The sequence below is a fragment of the Platichthys flesus genome, chromosome 22, assembly GCF_949316205.1.
Source record: "Platichthys flesus chromosome 22, fPlaFle2.1, whole genome shotgun sequence".
Classification (NCBI taxonomy): Eukaryota; Metazoa; Chordata; class Actinopteri; order Pleuronectiformes; family Pleuronectidae; genus Platichthys; species Platichthys flesus.
The window spans coordinates 13,162,559-13,184,137 of NC_084966.1; the positions used below are offsets into that span (position 1 = coordinate 13,162,559).

The 21,579-nt window shown below is 44.5% G+C and overlaps 1 protein-coding gene across 1 annotated transcript in view; it reads left to right on the forward strand.

Moving 5' to 3' along the window:
* The window catches only part of LOC133933466 (histone H4-like), a 744,890-nt gene that overhangs the window by 625,746 nt on the left and 97,565 nt on the right, over positions 1–21,579 (forward strand). Inside the window, exon 4 of the mRNA XM_062380591.1 lies at positions 3,662–3,673. Coding sequence (XP_062236575.1) covers positions 3,662–3,673 — 12 coding nt within the window. The remainder of the gene's footprint in view (positions 1–3,661; positions 3,674–21,579) is intronic.

Below are 21,579 nucleotides of genomic sequence, written 5' to 3' on the forward strand. Positions count from 1 at the left end.
GCTTATGACCCCCTTTGCTACTGTCACATGTGACCCACAGCAGAGGTATAACAATGCACACAGCGCAACAAGGGGAACAATTGAGCGTATCAATGGTGTTTTAAAAGGCAGATTTGCCTGCCTGAACTATCTTCGTGTGGAGCCGAAGCAGGCCTGCAATATAATATCTGCCTGCATTGTTCTTCATAACATTGCCCAATTGAGAAGAGTTCCTCTGAATGAAGACATCCTGGACAGACCACCACTTGAGGCAGAAGTACCACAGCTGCAGCCACCACCACCACCACCACCACATCAAGCAGATGAACCAGCAGGAAGAGCAGTTCGAAATGCCATGGTTAATTTGTATTTCTCTTGATCCTCATTGATAAGGTCTGGTGCTTTTGTTTAACAAAACTTCGATTTGTATGTTTAAGTTTGAATATGAATGCCTTATTTAAGTAACAGTTTTTTTGTTAAGTTACCCACTGATAAAGGCCTCCACTGAAACTCTGTCAAATGTTTTTATTCACGTGCATTCAGCACACACACTTAATTTTCATAGCCAAAGCTCAAAAAGTAATGCCATTTGGAGCAAGTCTGTGCAAGTCTCTTCCCACAGACATCTGTAAAGAAAATCTAATATTAAGGTTTTAGGGCTGTCCCCTTTGTTAACAACTGTTTCCTAAAAAGATATGTACAACACATTTTAAAATCTACACACAATGCCTTGCGAGTGAATGCATTCAAATGGACTGTGGACCGCGACATACAGACGCTAGCCTATTTACTAGCTTGTTAGCTCCTTAACACAGGAGTCAATGGAGCAGCGTTAGCTCGCATTAGCGCGAACTGTGCTTAATTAGAGATCGCCAAGCTCTTCTTTCAACTTTGTGCTGATTTACATAATTGGTTAACTCAATATAATGATTGCCTTTCATCTAGTCTGAGGACGCATCAACACTGGCTAAGATTATACTTTAATTCAGAGACAATAGTTGAGCTAGCTTCTCCTTTTTCTGTAAAATGTTGGCTCCATTTCCTGTTTCCTGTCTGTGATCCAGGGGGCGGGACGGATTTGGACATCCCAATCTGCCGGTATCAGGATCACTCTGATCCAATCCAGCAAAGTTTTGAAATACCAGGATAGATCAGGTTGATCCGTGGCTGAGGTAAGGGGGATTTGGTTATCCGGATCATTCTGATCTGGATTACAAGTTTTGAAATACCGGCCCCAGGAGACTGGGGGGGGGGGGGGTCTTTAATCAGTTTCTGGTTAGGCAGTCAGCGGGACAGCGCTGCAGTGACGTGTTGCTGTGTACAGCTTTAGGAGTGTGACCACCGGTGCACAGAGTTAAATGTTAATATTCAGGCAGGTTAGCTGTGTTTTTCAGTCATGGCTACTGTGGATGAGTTTCTGAGTGCTCCGTCAGAGGAGTTATTAGACCGCTGTTCGTGAGATCAATTAATTCAAATTGCTGATCATTTCAAGATGGATATCGGGGATAAACGTTTAAAGGAGAATGTCAGGAGGATCCTCGTGATAATCTGGTGGAAATTGGAGTAATTGACACAAAATTCCAGGATGTGACTCATGGGGAAATTAAACGAATGGAGCTGGAAGTTCGCCGACTGAGTTTATCTCATGTTGAGGGCCCGGTCCCTGTTTATCCTGCGCTGTCACGCTCTTTCGATGTGACCAGTTGTCTGCGTCTACTTTGAAGTATCCTGAAATGATCGATTCCTCAAGCTAAAATTCAATAATCAGGTCCAATCACTGCCGTACTCAGCCAGATTCAATACTACGATTCTCATCTACTATTTGAAACGCTACGTGAACATGTCGCGCGATGGCGCTGCAGATGTTGTGTGGGTTCAACTCCACCAACTGAGAATGCAAACGAGTGAGAACGCATCACTCGCCCGACGGTCACTCTCATCGTTGACAAGTGAGTAAGTTGTTTATCGTTAACTGCAAATGACACTTGACAGTCTGCATGTATTGATTTTTCAAATTCTATTTGCACACGCTGCACGTTTAATTACAACCCTCCACTGTGCATGTCTCCATCACGTGCACAGATAACTGCCAGCATCGTGCACACTACAGCAGGTCTAATAAGGTCTGCTCTAGGTAATAATAGGTAATAATAGGTGGTCAGGTAAGTTACGAAAATATGTTAGCATGCTGATTGAGGATTATTCATCTGTTCATCTAGCCTATTTCTATTCAATTAACCATCATTTGTAAAATATTTTTAAAGTAGATTCCAATTGGTCATCTATTTACATCTCTGGCATTGCTTTAGTGTTTTTACAAACTTTTTTCTCATCTTATTCTACAGAACAATCCCAACAATCCTCTCATGGAACTGTCACCTTATCGTGGTGGAGAGGTTTGCGTGTCCCTATGAACCTGAGGGCTGTGTTGTCTGGAGCCTTGTGCTCCTGGTAGGGTCTCTCATGGCAGAGTGGTCTCAGGTGAGGGGCCAGACTAAGAATGGTTCAAAAAACCTTAATGAATAACGAAAAAAGAGGAGATGTGACCCGGCCCGGAGGAAGCCCGGGGCCCCCGTCTGGAGCTAGGCCCAGACGGAGGGCTCGATGGCGAGCGCCTGGTGGCCGGGTTTGCCACGGAGCCCGGTCGGGCATAGCCCGAACAAACTACGTGGCACCCCCCCTCTCTTCATCCCATGGGCCCACCACCTGTGGGAAGACCCGTTGGAGTCGGGTGCGCAGCCACATGGGTGGCAGCAAAGGTCAGGGGTCTCGACGGACCAGACCCGGGCGGCAGAAGCTGGCTCTGGGGACGTGGAACGTCACCTCGCTGTGGGGAAAGGAGCCGGAGCTTGTGAGGGAGGTGGAGCGCTATCAGTTAGATCTGGTGGGGCTTACCTCCACGCACAGTCTCAGCTCTGGTACCGTACTCCTGGATAAGGGTTGGACTCTATTCTTCTACGGAGTTGCCGAGGGCGTGAGGCACCGGGCGGGTGTGGGGATACTCATAAATCCCCGGCTGAGCGCCGCGGTGTTGGAGTTTACCCCGGTAGACGAGAGGGTCGCCTCCCTGCGCCTAAGGGTTGTAGGGGGGAAAACTCTGACTGTTGTTTGTGCGTATGCACCAAACAGCAGCTCAGAGTAGTCGGCCTTCTTGGAGACCCTGAATGGAGTCCTGTATGGGGCTCCAGTAGGGGACTCCGTAGTTCTGCTGGGTGACTTCAACGCCCACGTGGGCAACGATGGAGACACCTGGAGAGGCGTGGTGGGGAGGAACGGCCTCCCTGATCGAAACCCGAGCGGTCGTTTGTTATTGGACTTCTGTGCTAGTCATGGATTATCCATAACAAACACCATGTTCGAACATAAGGGTGCTCATAAGTGTACCTGGTACCAGAGTACCCTAGGCCGAAGATCAATGATCGATTTTGTGATTGTTTCATCTGATCTGAGGCCGCATGTTTTGGACACTCGGGTAAAGAGAGGGGCGGAACTGTCAACCGACCACCATCTGGTTGTGAGTTGGATCAGGGAATGGGGGAAATTTCCGGATAGACCTGGTAAGCCCAAACGAGTAGTGCGGGTGAACTGGGAACGTTTGGATGAGGCCCCCGTCCTAGGTATCTTCAACTCACACCTCCGGCGGAGTTTTTCTGGCATTCCTGTGGAGGTTGGGGGCATTGAGCCGGAGTGGGCGGTGTTCAAAGCCTCCATTGCTGAAGCTGCGGCGGCTAGCTGTGGCCTCAGGGTCTTAGGCTCCTCAAGGGGCGGTAACCCTCGGACACCGTGGTGGACACCGGTGGTCAGGGAAGCCGTCCGATTGAAGAAGGAGGCCTTCCGGGATATGATATCCTGGTGGACTCCTGACTCGGTTGCAGGGTACCGACAGGCCCGAAGGGCTGCAGCTGCTGCCGTGTCGGAGGCTAAGCAGCGGGTGTGGGAGAAGTTCGGAGAGGCCATGGAGAAGGACTTTCGGTCGGCACCAAAGTGTTTCTGGAAGACTATCCGGCACCTCAGGAGGGGGAAGCGGGGAACCATCCAAGCTGTGTACAGTAAGGATGGGACTCTGTTGACCTCAACTGAGGAGGTCGTCGGACGTTGGAAGGAACACTTTGAGGAACTCCTGAATCCGAATAACACGCCTTCTATGTTGGAGGAAGAGCTCGAGGTTGATGGTGTTTCATCGTCAATTTCCCTGGTGGAGGTCACTGAGGTGGTCAAACATCTCTGCAGTGGCAAGGCCCCAGGGATTGATGAGATCCAGCCAGAAATGCTAAAGGCTCTGAGTGTTGAGGGGCTGTCATGGTTGACACGCCTATTCAACATCGCGTGGGAGTCGGGTACAGTGCAAAAGGAGTGGCAAACCGGGGTGGTGGTTCCCCTGTTCAAAAAGGGGGACCAGAGAGTGTGCACCAATTACCGGGGCATCTCACTTCTCAGCCTCCCTGGTAAAGTCTACTCCAAGGTGCTGGAAAGGAGGGTTCGGCCGATCGTCGAACCTCAGATTGAAGAGGAACAATGTGGTTTTCGCCCCGGACGTGGAACTACGGACCAGCTCTTCACTCTCGCAAGGATCCTGGAGGGGGCCTGGGAGTATGCCCATCCGGTCTACATGTGTTTTGTGGATCTGGAGAAGGCGTATGACCGGGTCCCCCGGGAGAAACTGTGGGAGGTGCTGCGGGAGTATGGGGTAAGTGGGTCTCTCCTCAGGGCCATCCAATCCCTGTACTCCCAAAGCGAGAGCTGTGTTCGCATCCTCGGCAGCCAGTCAGTTTCGTTCTCAGTGGATGCTGGTCTCCGCCAGGGCTGCGCCTTGTCACCAATCCTGTTTGTGATAAACATGGACAGGATATCGAGGCGTAGTCGTGGTGGGGAGGGGTTGCAGTTCGGTGGTCTAAGGATCTCGTCACTGCTTTTTGCAGATGACGTGGTCCTCATTGGATCATCGGCCTGTGACCTTCAGCACTCACTGGATCGGCTGGCGGCCGAGTGTGAAGCGGCTGGGATGAGGATCAGCACTGCTAAATCTGAGGCCATGACTCTTAGCAGGAAACCGATGGATTGCTTACTCCGGGTAGGAAATGAGTCCTTAGCCCAAGTGAAGGAGTTCAAGTACCTTGGGATCTTGTTCGCGAGTGAGGGTACTATGGAGCGTGAGATTGGCCGGAGAATCGGAGCAGCGGTGGCGGTATTGCGTTCGCTTTACCGCACCGTTGTAACGAAAAGAGAGCTGAGCCGCAAGGTAAAGCTCTCGATCTACCGGTCGATCTTCGTTCCTATCCTCACCTATGGTCATGAGGGCTGGGTGATGACCGAAAGGACGAGATCGCGGGTACAAGCGGCCGAGATGAGTTTTCTCAGAAGGGTGACTGGCGTCTCCCTTAGGGATAGGGTGAGAAGCTCAGCCATCCGTGAGGAACTCGGATTAGAGCCGCTGCTCCTTTACTTAGAAAGGAGTCAGCTGAGGTGGTTCGGGCATCTGGTAAGGATGCCCACTGGGGGCCTTCCTTGGGAGGTGTTTCAGGCACGTCCAGTGGGGAGGAGACCTCGGGGAAGACCCAGGACTAGGTGGAGAGATTATATCTCAACACTGGCCTGGGAACGGCTCGGGATCCCCCCGTCAGAGTTGGTCAATGTGGCCCGGGAAAGGGAAGTCTGGGGCCCCCTGCTTGAGCTGCTCCCCCCGCGACCCGACACCGGATCAAGGGGCAACATCCTGGGCTGAGCGATGAGGCCGATACGGAAGTGTAAAAAGCTGCAGTTCACTGGGTGGCCACTAGAGGCTGGCTCCAAGAAACAGAAAGTCCCATTGACTCCAATGTTAAAATGCCCAACTTTAGAGCAGAATTAAACCTGTTTACAGCATGGTTCAACCTTTGGTTTTAGTCTCAATCGCGAGGTTTTTCATTCATGACAACTCTGAGGGTGGTGAATTTTTTTCTAACTCACCCGTTTAAGCGGTATTGAGGTTTAAAATTACGCATAATTAGGGGCGTGGTCTATTGATTGACACCTGGGCACAGGCTCCGATGCGGGCACAGCTTGTCACTAGCCGCTCGTTAGCTCCCCTCAAGCCACCTGCAAGCTGCTCGGTCCACTCGTAGCTTCATGTCGGCGGATCCCCGCCGATTCACTCGACACAAACCATGGCTGGCTGTGCAGTTCATTGTACTAACAGACCGTCTCACAACTCTGTTGTCAAGTTCTTCCGCTGAGTGAAAATCGATTTTTATTTAATTCATATATTAGAAGCGTAGCAATGATTAGCAGTTAGTGTTGCTCACGATGCATGGCTTGTTAGCTTATGTCGAGATTAAGCTAATGTTGTTTAAGCTTGTGTTCACCGCATAGCCTGTAGGTTCCTCTCTGAGCAGCACAGCCTGATGCGGTCCTGATGCTACATTATGGAGCGTTAATGCTAGTCACAGTAAACCGGAGCGCAGTCTACACAGAGTGGAGAAGTGTTTCAATGTAGATATGGGGATAATGAGTTACAGCGATCAATGTTGGTGCGTCATATAAAACTACTGCGCACATATGTAAGCCTGGTCACCAGGAATCAAAGCTTAAATGATGTTATATTATCTCTTTAGCATGAGTTTTATTATCGAGACTAACCCTATTTGTTAATGTTAAGGCTATATACATCTGGCAAGGGTAGTTGATAATAATAATAGTTATATTTATATATATTTGTTTCATTAGATGATGTCATCTGTGGTTTCAGTGATACTAAGTTTGTGTTCCATAATTGTCCGCTTTCAAACTCTATTAAACTTATCTCACTTGTGTGTTAGAAACTAGAATATTGCATGAAATAGTAACTATATGAATATGAAATAACTTCAAATATAAGTGTAACAAATAGGCCCTAATAACAAAAAGAGGCAATGCAACAGATGGATTATGTGAAGTGGGATATCTAAAAAGACTGAAGTTATTGACATTGTATTGTTTGCATATACATAAGTATGAAGATGGTAACCTGACAGATATTGTTTTTTACATATTTTTTATTCGTTTAGTTTTCCTCTAGGTGATCCTGAGAGGCTAGACCTGTGGGTAATCAACATGAAGAGACAGAACTGGTGTTGGGCAAGAGTCCCTACAGAACTAACCATGTGGTAGGATCCACACACAATGGGTCGTAAAAGCGTGGCCTTTGAGCAAAGATGAAGCCAGCTAAAGTCTCCCTCTAAGATCCAGCATGGAGATTGTATCTTCTGGTGTTAACTTAATCCCTGGGGTCTCCCCAGAAACCCCTGCTCTGCTCCTGGCCCCTCCCAATCTCCTTTGACCTCTGACACTCAATTGGCTAAAAGCCAGCATCATCCCATGACCAGCACCTCAAGGAGGAAGAACCTCTCAGGTAGAATAAAACCTCTGAGACATCAATAATCGCTGCCATTTTTACCCTGCTCTGAAGACATCACGAGGCCCCTTCGGGGCCTCCCAGCTGTTTTAGTTGCTAAAGGGGGTAACCTTAACTTCTAGTTTATCAGCCATTTTTCCCTGCTCTGAAGACGTCAACAGACCCCTCCGGGTCTTTCCAGATGATTTAGTTGCTAAAGGGGGCAACCAGAGTTATTTTCTCTCATTTCTTTCATTGTCTTTTAACTCAGTCGACGTTTTTATTTTCAAAAGAGACTATTTTTGTTTTAACTTGAAAAGACCAAACAGGAAATTGCACGCGGAACAATCTCAGACTGTTTCACTTTCCCCACGGACTTTACTTTCTTTTCCCAATGATCTACAAACGGCTTCCACAGCCGTCCCCTGAAGAAGAAGCACGACGTTCATCCCGTTGAGGAGCAAGCAGAATCCGTTCCTATTCGGCCCAGCCGACGCCGCTGCGACAGAGGAACCAGCGCAACAGAGCTTGAGCGGCCACGATTATTCACTGGACTTCCGAAAGATCCGCGCGACACGCGCATGCAACACCGTGAAGGTCACAGTAAGAGGCTTTATTGTCTGGGCAGATGTTAATCTAATACGTAGCGTATTGTTTTAATACTTGAATGTATTTGTTTTGTATGAGACCGCAGAGTCTCCAGTGTTTTAGCGGCGATTCGCCACTTCTGGTTTCCGGTTAAGGCCTTGTGCCATAGTTTTAAGTGCCGTGAGCAGCGTCTCCAGCTCATTGTGACCGTTTGAACAACTTTAAAGATACTTTACCGGTCAAACCTCAGCACACAACGCCACTTGGGTGCTGAGTGGTAAAGTAAATGTAACTTGTCTCTGACGGTGCTTTTAAGAGCTTTGCTCTCTCCTTGTATTCTCTCTCTCTCTCTCTCTCTCTCCTTCTAAACCGACCTATACACACATCCGATCTGTATTTAGAATACAGTTCAGGTAACATAGTTAAATCTATATTCAGAGAGGCTGGACACATCTGGAAGCCATGCGGCCGAACGCCAAAGTAGAGACAAAGAATTCCCTTTGTCTGAAAATCCTTTGTGTAATTCATGTGACGACCACCAGTGTGAGCTCCGGCCACATGGTGTCATTAACATAGACTCCATTTTGAAGAACGCAAGTTAAACCACCATTTTGAGTCTATTATTGCCACGCCTCCTCTCTCACTCTCCTCCCATTCTGGCTCTAAATTCATAACGGCTCCGCCATCTTGTTTTGTAGTCAATTCGCCATTTTGAGAGTTTTTAGGCCTTGGTTCCACGAATCATGATCGGCCGCCATCTTGGTTGTGACGTGACTGCGTCATCGCCACGCCCCTTCTTTCTCTCTCTCTCTCTTCTTTTTCTCTATCTCTCTCTCTCTCTCTCTCTCTCTCACACACACTCACACACACACTCACACAGACACAGAGACACATTGATAGACACGGACAGATACACACACTCAGATACACATAGATGAATACATGTGTTTTCTAAATTGTGATAAGCTGCTGCTGTTATCTTTGAAATATGGGAGTTTGTTAAAATGATGAATCATTAAATAACACTAACTGTATTTCACATGCACACACATAGACACACACACACACAGAGAGACCCTTTGACACAGACGCACACACACACACCGAGACAGACATACATAGGTAGACCGCCGGTTTTACATGTATTTTCTGAATTGTGATAAGTGCTGCGGCTGTGTTTATCTTTGAAATATCGGAGCTTGTTAAAATGATGAATCATTGAAGAACATTATAACTTTATTTCCCCTTTTTAATAAATGCTTTTGTAATTAAAGTATCTGTAGTCTGTGATTATTTGTGCATATGTATGTGATTGCAGCTGGATTATGATTGCCTGTGCTCGAACTTAGAAGCCTTCACTGTTAATTAAATAATTATTAATATTAAATATTGAGATTATTGATTTGACATTTATCATTATGAGACTGATATTTAAAGATTGAATTGTTGGTCCCTGTAACCAGGGTGGTGCCCCGCGACAATAAGCAATGATTACAGATTTGTATTATTCTTAATTGATAATTGTATTGTTTTCATTAATTATTTTAACTATTATTAATGGATAACCGTATCATTTCTAATTAAATGTGTTACTGTTCTTAATTAATAGCTTTATCATTTTTGATTATTTTTAATAAATAATTGTTAATTTAATAATCATATTTCATGATTATTAATAATAAGCCAACGTCAATTCTACTCCTACTATTGCACAACACTGGATTCCGAGTCTGTGCAGTCAACATTTTGAGAGACCATACTCGAGCATTGACAAAAGGGTACACAGAAATGCTTTAATAACTTTTGAGATATCAAGCAACTTGATTGTTACATGGCAACTACAATTTTAGCATGATCTGTGTACTGTACATTTCTACTCTATTTACAATGAATTTTTTTATACCGGTGTATCACATATCGGTGTGTTTTTGAGCCTGCACCAGTGGATGTCCAACATGAGGAGACAGAACAGGACTCCAACAAGACTGAACACTAAGTGTCATCACCTATGCACTGACTCCAGGTACAGATTTGTCTTCATACCTTACAAACAATCAAAGCAAAGATAATGTGGAACAACTCTATACTGCATTGTCTTGGTAGTGCACTGTTTAATTCAAATACAGATGTTGTGCAATAGTGCTTGAAAAGAGTTACCATAGAATGGTGTGCCTTTAGGCACTCAATAAATTTGGTTATCAAAATAATTGTAAAACATTAATATTTAAAATATTAATATTAAATCATAACTTTAATTGGTTAAAGTTCTCGCGGGGCACCACCCTTCATAGAAGGGAAAAGATAGCCAATTTATTGATTAAGATCAGTCTCATTTAGATCTAGTTCAATTAGAAATCTCAATATTTGACCATTAAAGATTATATAATGAACAATGAAGGTTATGGAGTTCTTAGCAGTGTAACGGTTGGCAAGATTCACTTATGCAATATTAATGACAGAACATTTGAGAAAGAAGAACATTTATTATTAACATAATAAAGTATAAAAACACAAGTTACTAAACAATCAAACTAACTAACTAGGAGGTGTGTCAGTGTGTGTGTGAATGTAAATTAGCATGCTTTAAAGAATGCTCCCTAAGATAAGAGCCCCCCCCCCCCCCCCTTCTTCTGAGGTTGCCTCACGGCACAGGGGGAAGGCTTAACTAGGTGAGATGCTATGCATGTCTGTGTGGATGTTAATCAGATAATGATAGTCAGGGACAAAGCCTGTGGCGAGCCTAACTATTAACCTTCCTTTAACTTATGCCTACAACGTCAGAGCATATATCAAACTTATAAGCACACACCGATCAAATAAACAGTCTTGCTTAGCGTAGTATAATTATTAAGCCCAGATTATGTTACCAGTCTGAGGGAAAGAGGAAAAGAATTTGCAGTTCTGTGACGTCTCCTGGCTTTGTGGTCGTAGAGTTCTGCATTCGCGATTCTGTCGAGCCGTGTGCTCAGATGCTGGTTGAAGTTTTCCTGCAGGACATCGCGTCGCTACGAGGAGTTTGGTAGAGCTTGAAGGGCGAGGAGATTTCCTTGAAGGGTGAGCTGTGAGCTGCACCTCTGACCTCCGGTTGTGGGTTGGATAAGGAGGAAGGAAGCTGGATCAGCCAGGCCCCCCCTCCTTGGCGATGTAGGAGAAGAGAAACTGGATAGCCTGCTGGCCTTCGAAGGATTGTAGAAAGAGAAAGATCTTGGGGAGACCTCTCCTTATATTGGCCCCGGTGACCTCACAGGTCTTAGACCAGAGTGACCAATAGGAGTTGACCCTTGTGGTTCTTGACACCTTTGTGTGACATTGCCCAGACCCCAGGACATGCAGCATCCTGTTACATCCTCTGGGAGACTGAGTTCCTTGTCTTTCTAAGATCAATGGAACCTGTGGCATCTTGGGGGATTGAGTCCACTCCAGCACATGCGGCATGTTTGTTACAAGTTTGACTGAAAGGAGGCCTGTGGTTTGCACAAAAACCATGTCCCAACACTGGTTTCATCCCCTGAAGATGACGTTGTCGAAGGAACCATGCCTTTCAAAATGTGTATACCCTTTACACGCTGTCCAGGTGTGGGGTAGCGGTAATGCTGCTCTGCTACCGCATTTGAATGGGTAAGGTAGCCCTGCGTACCACCTTGCTGCTCACTGCCGGGACATTGAACTTTTTTTGCAACCGTGCAATGTCATTGGTGGTCCGGTGAACCCCCTTCCCTGTGGTGGAAAGGAAGAATAAATCTTTTGGATCCTCGACGTCCTCAATGTCCTCACCCCTCTTGCGTTTCCTGCCGGCTCTCTGGAAGACTGGCCGTGACCGTCTGTAGTAGATATCAAACCACTGTTGGACAAAAGAAAGGACATTGATGGGAGAAAAAGACATTAATTATGTTACTTTCAGCTGTAACAGAAATTATCTCTAACAGGTTCAGGCAGGAATTGTGGTGAACTTACTTGCTCCTGCTCCTGTGAAAGCGCAAACGAGGCCAGTTGTGTTGCTGCAGTCTTGTGCTCCTTTACCGCAATCACCCAACGTGGATGACCCTTCTCCGGTGAAAGTTCTTTGAACCTTGATAACCACTCACTCACAGTCATGTTTTCCACCACACTCGGCCGTTGCATGTGTCCTAGAACCACAACAGCCTCAAGGTAGTACAACACAATCTGGTTATCGCTCGAATCCAATGTGGCAGGATCCTCTTCAGACAGTGCATCCAAACATGCCAAGAATCTATCCTTGGCCTCCACCAATACAGCATGACAGTCTTGTGTTGTCAACTGATTTTCGTTCAGCATCCACTCATGCCTATGAGAAAAAAAAAGAGTGTGATATGAGACATATGAATTATGAAGTCAGAAGTGAAACTCAGTTAATTGCACCTGTATCAAATGTGATGACAAATCACATTTCAGCAGGCAGAGAAAAGATTACCAGGTATTGACCATTTATATGGGTACAATGAAACAAACCTTTGGTTGAGGATCTCCTTCCTTGCTTTCTTGCCCAGTATCGGCATCATCTGGCTGAGGAGCTGAGTGAAACATTTGGCCTCTTCATGGAGCTGCTTATCCGTATTTATCAGGTTGGTTGTGTCCGTGTGGAATTTCAGGAATCTTTTCAAGCTCTTGAGGTAATTTATCTGTGTTCTCTTCTTCAGAGTAGCAGAGGTTTTAGTGAGGAACGTTTTTATAGATACCGAGAGACATTTTCAACCTGAAAATAAAAGACATGTTCAGTGACCTTCTAGCAATGACTGTTTTGCTTCATATAAATGCGTATAAAAGATTCTCAGAAAAAGTGTTAAACATTTATTGGTCCTTACCTCCTGTTTGTAATTTCGAATCTTTTTGTCTTTTTTCAGGTGCATGGCAAAATCTTTGAGAAGTGGGTGGCTCAGAGGATATCTGTGGTAAAGGCCTTTCTCATACATTTCTTGCGTGCTTTTTTGAGCAAACTTTCTTGTTCGAGTGCCAACAGGGGCCTCGTCAGCCATGTCACCCCCTTCATTGTTAGAAGTCGTTCTAGTGGATGGTCCAGCTTCAGCATCTGTATTGGATAGTGCCACGTATAACCATGTGGCGATTTTTCAGCTCCTCAACCAGTCTGTCAATAAGAAAACAAGATATTTGAAAATATCAGTATATAAAAATTCGTATCAAAAAAAAAAGGAGCAAGATAACGTTCTGTAAGCCACTTACCTTTGGATTGGAATCTTCATTTGACATGATTTCAGTGAGGTCTGAATAATTGAAAATTCTGCCTTCCTTAAGGATCTCGCTTGCTTCTTTCTTGGCATTTTCAACAATGGCTTGTATATCTTCCCTCGAGCCATCTTTCATGCATACCCTCGTCAAATGGACAGACAGGATATCTTGTGTTTTGGAACAAGCAGGACATAGCAAATAGTGCCTGTTTGGAGCTTTCTTGTAAAAGAAAAGAAAAAGCATGATTAACTTTTTTTAGTTTAACTCTACAGGCTATAAATAATTCCAAACATGTGGGTTAGGGTTAGGAAAACAGGAAAACATTAAAATTTCCTTACCATGGAGCCATTTGTCAAACTGAGATAGGTCAGTGAAGATGAAGCAATAACAATTGGTTTTGTTTGTATCCAGCAGTTGAGGGGAGGTTCTCGAGAGTGAATTACAGCTGGAATCTATGACATTTGTTTGTTTGTATTCAGAAGATTCTCAAAAAAAGGTGTTTATTTTAAGGGAATACCATGCACCCTTTGTTTGAGGGTTCTCTTAAGAATTATCACTTTTATTTGATATGAATAGCAGGCCACCTTTGTTTGCACCCAGTATTTTGTTGTAGCTCCACCCATCAACATTCCCTGTCTCATCTGTGTATAAGTATTGGGCTTTCCAGCTGTAGTTCACTCTGGAGAACCTTTCCTCAACTGCTGGACTGGAGAATCATCCCTCAACTGCTGGATACAAACAAAACCAATTGTTATTGCTTCATCTTCACTGACCTATCTCAGTTTGACAAATGGCTCCAGGGTAAGAAATATTTAAAGTTTTCCTTAATAGCATGTATTAAAGTGGTGGGAGGTAAATTACTTAAGTAGATTTTTCACATATCTGTACTTTACTTGAGTATTTATTTTCCTGAACACAAATTTCTGTACTCTCTACTTATCTATTCTCAAAACTGGACGTGTCCAGTGATTTTTTTTTCCTAGCACTGTGCAGGTTGTTAACCAAAGAGGAAAACTATCCTATTTTTTGTGCCTAGAACTTGTTTCCTTTTGCTGACTTATCACAAGGGGTATTGTGTATCACTCTGCTACTGATTAGAAAACGAAAGGTCCATGTTTAGTGATATTTACAGAATTGTTTAGCGGTTATACTTGGTCTATAGGTGGTCTTAGGCAGACACAAGGGACACTTGTTTCTTACTATGTTGGTTCTTTGTTGTCCCTAGAAGCTCAGATGCACTAGTCCATTACTATTTGAACCTCAGCATCTGGGGGTTCAAAAGAGTATATGTATTTTTTTGTTATAATTTTTCAGTCAGTTGAAATAAATCCTGAGGAGAGCAATTTTGTTTTGTTTTGTGTCTGTATAGGCCCACTATAAAAAACACTTTGCATTTTAAATTTTGGTACTTGTACTTTTACTTTTGATACTTAGGTACATTTAATATGAGCTACTTTAAGACTTTTACTCAAGTCATTTTCCTACGGGTGACTTTTACTTTTACCGGAGTCACTTTCAGGTACGATATCTGTACTTTCACTCAAGTATGGCATTCAAGTACTTTATACACCACTGATGTATTACCATGGGTAACCATTGTACAACTTTTGTTGTAATGACATATGGATTAATGTATTTATTTTCTTTTTCCAGGAAATCAAGCAGACACTGCCTCCTCTGTCCAGTTTGTATGAAGACCCAAGAATCCCTAAGCTGTCACCTGCGCAGATCATGCATGAAGGAATCAGAAGAATCAGACAGAGAAGAGGTGGTTGAAAAGGCCAAGAGTGATGTGTTGGACCTCCTGAAGACTAGACGGGCTTTTAGCTATAAAGTTCTTAGACGCATTATCTCATCTTCAAATCCACTCGAAAGACTGATTGTGGAGCTGAAAAGTCATCACATGTTTGTGACCGGAGAGCCTACACCTTTGCCCCAAGGGAATCCAAGGTTTGTCGCAGAAACTGGTGAGCCATCCGGAGAGGCAGGGTCATCTGACGTGGAATCTGCTAGCAGCGGTGAACTGTTTCAATGTAACCGGGAAACAGCTTACAAGGCCAGAACCTCATTGAAGAAAGCGAACGAAATGGGGATTCTGGAAAAGCATTCTATAGATCATCCACTGCTTCAGGGCTTTGCCGAACACCTACGGGTCAATTTGGAAAATACGAAGTACAAACAGGAGGTTGACTGTTTCTCGGTACCTTTATTATGCCGACCCTGTCGAACCATCCTTGAAGTTTGTCAGGGACAGAGAGAAGCTCTTAAGCTACACAAGAAAACAGTCGGAGGCAAACTACAGGGCACAGACTTCAGTCAAGTACCTAAAGTGCTTGAAAAGGTTGGTACTTTTGTTTTATTACTATGTCAACAGTTTACACTATACACATAAAAACTTGTTATTGCATGTACATAACTTAAATCCATCTCCTTCCTCCTTACAGATTCTTGGATTACAACACTGCATTGACCAATCTGAGACAGGATGACAAGGCGCTCTGCAATGGCTGCGTTGATTTCGTGGATTACATTGGCTCTGTGCAGAGTATGCTTTCTAAGCAAGTGAGCAAAGAGATTGTATCAAAGAGGCATGCCATGTTCATGGATAAAGATGTTCTTGGTCCTCGTGACTGCTGGGCCATTTTTGAGAAAGCTGAGGAAGAATTTTTGAACATCATGAATCAACTTGGTGACTGCTCTACCCCCCCTCCCCCTGGCGGCTTCTCAGTGCACATTTGTGCTGTACTATCTGGAGGCAATCGTCATACTGAAGCACTGTCAAAGGCCATGTGTGGTGGAGAACATGAAGGTGAGTGTTACTGTCCTCTATTGATAGATTTCCCTTGACAGTTTAGCCATTACATTTACTAATCAATGGCATATCCTCATTTTCTACAGGTCGCCGAATGGCTTGGGCGGAAACAAGAAGCGGAACATACAATCATATATGCAGCACATTTTGTGGTTGGAATTGCCCTGTCGAAGCAGGAGGAGGAGTGGTTTGAAAAGTACTACACAAGAGTGCGACCACAACACCTTGCTGCCAAAGGGAAACGCAAGCAGGATGAATGGAATGACAAGGATGGTGATGAATTTTTCTTTGTCTCCTCAACGGGGAAGAAAATCAACAACCCAACCGCTGACCTGGACCGCGTGCATGAAAAGCACAACCTCCCCCATGTGAACAGCCAGACTGTGCGGAGAACATTTGAGACGGAAGCTAACCGCTCGGATGAGCCAAAGAAGGCATTGGTGGCTGGCTACCTGGTCCATTCTGTCAACACAGCTGCAAAACACTATCGATTGAAAAATCGGGGGCCAGTTGTGGAGGGCGCTGATATATTGGCCAAGATGGTTGAGGCGTCAAGGTGAGCATATTTTATATTTGTCAAGACAATGCCTACATAGTCAAGCACACCATTATCTATATCGAACGCACTTGTTTTTCTTCTAATCTCACTATTTTTCATTTTTATGTAGTGCCAGGCCTTCCAGAGAAGGCAACAGTCATGAGCCGTTTGGAGAAGGGCCTATTCATCCGTCTGATGAGTCTTCCAACCATGGTGACCATTGTGCTGACCTTTCATTGAAACAGCCAGTGATACATTTGCACAAGCTTCCAGGGGAAAATGAAAAGGTCAGGTTCCATGAGGCACTAAATCAACTCCTGAAAAAACACCGTTACACTGAGTGGGAAACAGCCACAAGTGAAAGAGCGCAGGAATGTCTCTCAAGACTGGGAGCAGAAGCTTTACACACGCTGGCGGAAGATTCAATTTGAAAAGCGTGTAAACCATACCCGTGGTGAGTACTTATTATTTAATTTTTTAGTATGTATTATTATTTATTTATATTTAACATTACTTTCAAGTAAGACTGATTGCACAAATCAAAGATTTCTATTATTGTATTCATGACTAACAAAACTTGTTATTTATTTTGACAGAACAATTCAGTCGGCGTGTGCCAGCAAAAGACCGAGTCGACGCATGGGTACGAAAGCAGGGATGGAAGGGGATGACTGCCAACGTAGGCAGTGCAGTTATCGACAACTGGGCTCCATCTGGATCTGTTGACCGTATCATGGACCGCAAACAGATTCAGACAATGGTGAAAACACTACAGTGGAAAGGACTTTACATTCAGGATTTCAACGAAAGGGGCAGAGGGATCGTTACGACACGCACATTTAAGGCTGGTGAGGTTGTCTGCGACTACCATGGAACTGTTGTTAGCAGAAAGAAGGGCGAGGAAATTCACAAAATCACCAATGAAAAGGAGACTGGCTATATCTTCTTTTTCTGGAACAGCAAAGGACAGGCAATGTGCATTGATGCCCACTCAGAGACTTGTCATTGCCACCCTGGGATGCAGACGGTTGGCAGGCTGATCACTCCAAAAGAAAATCCAACATAAGGCCCATGCATTTTGCTGTTGACATGGATGGAGAAGAAAAGGATATCATCCTTTTCCTCGCAAACACGACTTTACTGGTGGATAGGGAAGTTATGTTTGACTATGGAGTCAACAAGAACTCTTAACAGAGAGGGTGCAAGTTTTGAATGGCTCGACGACTAGCAAATATTGTCTCTGTACTTTTAAAACAAAATTACAGTAAAGTGTTTTGATGCTAATACAAATAATTTGCTGTACTCTTCATCTTCTCATAATATTTCAACTCATTTTAAGCATTCAGTATGGGGGCCTGGCTGGCAGGGGGGCATTGTTGCAGACACCTGAGTGTTCATGTCACTGTCCTGCTTATTTATTTAATTTTCAAGAATAAAAACAGTGTTCCAACTGTATATACGTCTTTACGTATTTATTTTAAGAAAAAAAATGTTTTCCATTATTGTACAATACAAAACAGTGTAAATAATGTCGACATTTATAATTAATTTTGTACATTTGCATACACTGTTCGCCATATGCTGAAGAGGGATTTTCTTTTAAATGGAAAAATAACATTAATTTCGGTAAGTTAACTTTCTGGGAAGATGTGAGTGACCCAGACTCGTGACCTCAGATGCTTTTTTCTATTTTTAAACATTAATTCTAGAATTTCATCACTTGTGATGAAAAATCCACAGTGGGTTGACTCCCACTTCATGCCCAGAAAAGTGCACTAAAATCGGCCTGGGAAGAGGGGCTGAAACCCTGGAACTGGCAGGCAACCCCTGTATATAATAAAATTCACTCCTCTATTCCTGGCTCCGTTCTCATGATGTGTCTGTCTCCCTCCCCTGCAGCTGGGGTCTTATCCATTTAATACATTTACAAATGTGTTAGACTCAAATTCACTTATTTGGGGAATCTCAACACGTCAGCTGACATTCCCAGGATAAGTGAATTTGATCTGAGGATCCTAAGATTGTACCCGAAAACCCAGTCGGGAAATGAAAGAATCATTTCTGTTTCCTTGACTGAGCCTATGCATCAGTCCTGATGCGTGGCCACGAGAAAATGAACGAATCTCTCTTTCAGAGGACTCGTTACTCCCGAGTCCTTGTAGGGATTCGTTCAAAATGAACAAATTTTTCACGAACGACACATCACGAATGGGGTGACTGATCCTTATAGGTGAGGAGAGGCGGTGGTCTAGTGGCGGAAACCTGGACTAGAGAAGGTCTCTGGTTCGACTCCACGGAGAGACAACGAAAGACGAAACCTGGATTGATCCATCCAAAAATCCAAGAGTCTCCCTACCCTGTCTAGTGCCCCTGAGCAAGGCACCTTACTTCTATTTGCTGACAGTCTCTGAATTTTTCCAACGGACTTGTCATTCAGCCGGTGACATCAATTTCATCAGCTTTCTCATGCCCCTAGATTGGGGAAAAGTCTACTATTTCAAAATGAACTGCCACCGCCACCAGTTTCACCACTGCTCCTGTGGAAGTGCGAGAAAAAATAAGGTTTCAAAAGTTTAGTATGGCAAAGCTGGGTGAACCTTTTCCTATGTAGGGTGGAGATGACATAATTCTGGTCTGACACTTGCCACACAAAAAGAGGTAACCACAGGCAACAGAGCTAGTACCTGATCACCTGGACTTAAGATACGAGTCTCTGATCGCCTACGACACAAACTGACGCAACGCCTTCCTCACAGATTTTGCTGTAATGTTTCGCAAAGGATAGGCAGCAGGGTATCGAGTGGATTGACACATCACCGTCAGCAGGTACAAACTCCCATTCTTAGACTTTGAAAAAAGGGCCTACACAGTCTATCAGCAAGCGCTCAAATGGGGAGGATACTGAAGGATTAGGTGACAGCGGAACAAGCTTGCTAGTTTGGTTTGGTTTACCTGTTAACTGGCAAGCGTGACATGTTTTGATGTACACTGAAATATCCCTTTTTAACTGAGGCCAATAAAAATACCAAAACACTTGTTTGTACGTCTTACCTCATTTCAAGTTCTTAGAGGGCTAGGTATTACAATTTGAAATATTTCCTTACCAGAAACCCCTTGACCTTGAAGCACCCATTTTTTACCAACACCCCCTCTTGTAGGAAATACCCGTGGGCTGAACTGGACATTTCACTGGATGGGCGAGGCTGAGAGAGAAGCTCTGATAGAGAAGGATCGTCTTGCTGCTAGTTAATCAAATCACTACGAGAGACAGACAAAGGAACAATAGGCAGCGACACACATATGTCAACATATTCAGAAATAACTTTTTGTTCTCTTTATCAGTCTGTGCTCGAGTTACTGCACATGCTGGAAATACCTCTGGGTCAACAGGTCCCCTCATCACTGGGGTAGAACAACCTACCAGAGAAGGCAGTAGATCAGGCCATACTTTGTTTCCAGACAGATCACTCCCTAGGATGATCACCACTCCTGGAACCGGTAATGATGGCTGGACTCCCATGGACACCTGTACCTTAACTAAAGCACAAGACAACAAAAAACGATGCCCTACCTGTGAGCACACACTGTAAAAGCAACGTCTTCTCTACATCAGTCCACTGGCGGTCTTGACTTAACCGCTCAAAAAGACAAAAGAAATTATCCACAGCCTTCTCACAATTTTTGTAGTTACCTTAAATTATAATCTACATCAAAAGTATCTGTGGAAAATGCTGGCGAAACTGGAGACAACTTAAGCTCTTTAATCAGCTCCAGTTCAGCCTCACGCAGCCTAGTAGTTACCTTTAATCGTTCAAACTCCCATTCTTGCTCCCTTGCTTGAACTCACTCTTCATGGGCACGTGCTTCACTTTCCTGTTTCTTCTGTTCAAATGTTATGTCATCAAAGTCAGAAAGGAAAAAACTTGCCCTTTAACCTCGATCTAGCAGCTACTTCCTCTTCAGCAACAACCTCATCTCTGGAACTAACAGAAGGGGGAAACACTGGCAAAACACCAACCTGTCCTAACTGGGCTTTTAAAGTGGAGTGCATTACTTCCTTGCGAACCGTTTTAGGAAGCTCTATTTCACAATGCTCTGCAATTTTTAGCAACAGCTCCCTGGTACCTTTTCCTAGCACCTCCACACTTGGAAACTGCACAAAATCCTCCATGGTAGCCATCTTTTCAAAAGAACCAACCCATATATATATATATATATCATCACCTTTGGAATACCTTTCCCCTGACTATCTGCCTAACCAATGCTAACTACCTTCTCTAGACCCTAGTCTTCATGCATTTCATGACAGGTGTTTTAAACACAAAACCAATGACCAGGTAAAGCCCCAGCTTTGCTGTTACTCACCAGACGGACATGGACGTGTACCCAAGACACAAAGTCAAATCATGTTTATGCACAAAAATAACAAACGAAAATAACAAACCAACAGACCCCCGAGAGAGATACTGTTGCTTATTCCTACCAGGAAAGGTAACTCCAAAGGTAAATCCCTCTAATTAGTGCCTGATAATTAATGTAATTAGTCCCATGTAAGCTCCAAGCACTACATTCACACTCTAAAGTTATCACACACCCTGGGCAACCAGTACATTATTCCAGGGGAAACTTAACCTACTAGAGGCCTATTACTTTCTCAGGACAGAAAAGAGTGAGAAACAAACCTGGATCCGGATACCGGACGAGCCCCCACTTGTTACACCTTGGCTTATGTGTGCAACAAGAAACACTGAATGGCACAAAGCCCCGACGCCTGTGTGTGTGTGCCGTCCGCGACACACACAACACTGTTCAGGAAGCCACTGCAGAGGGGCGGCTCTTCAGAGCCGCGGGTTGCACACCCCTGTCTACCGCGAAAGAGCGATTTTTTTACTGCTCAGCCTTTAAATAGATGCGGACGTTAAAACATTGGGCGCGCCACACAGTTTGATAACCACTGCTCTATACAGTGGACCCCCCCCTTGTCCGTTCCATTTGGGAGTCCCAGAGATTAACTGTCCCCCGCACCCCCTCCCCTTCCCCACACAGTATCAAGCAGAGGCGATGCAGTTGCAGGGAGTGCCAATTTGCCAATTCCCCACACAGTGATAT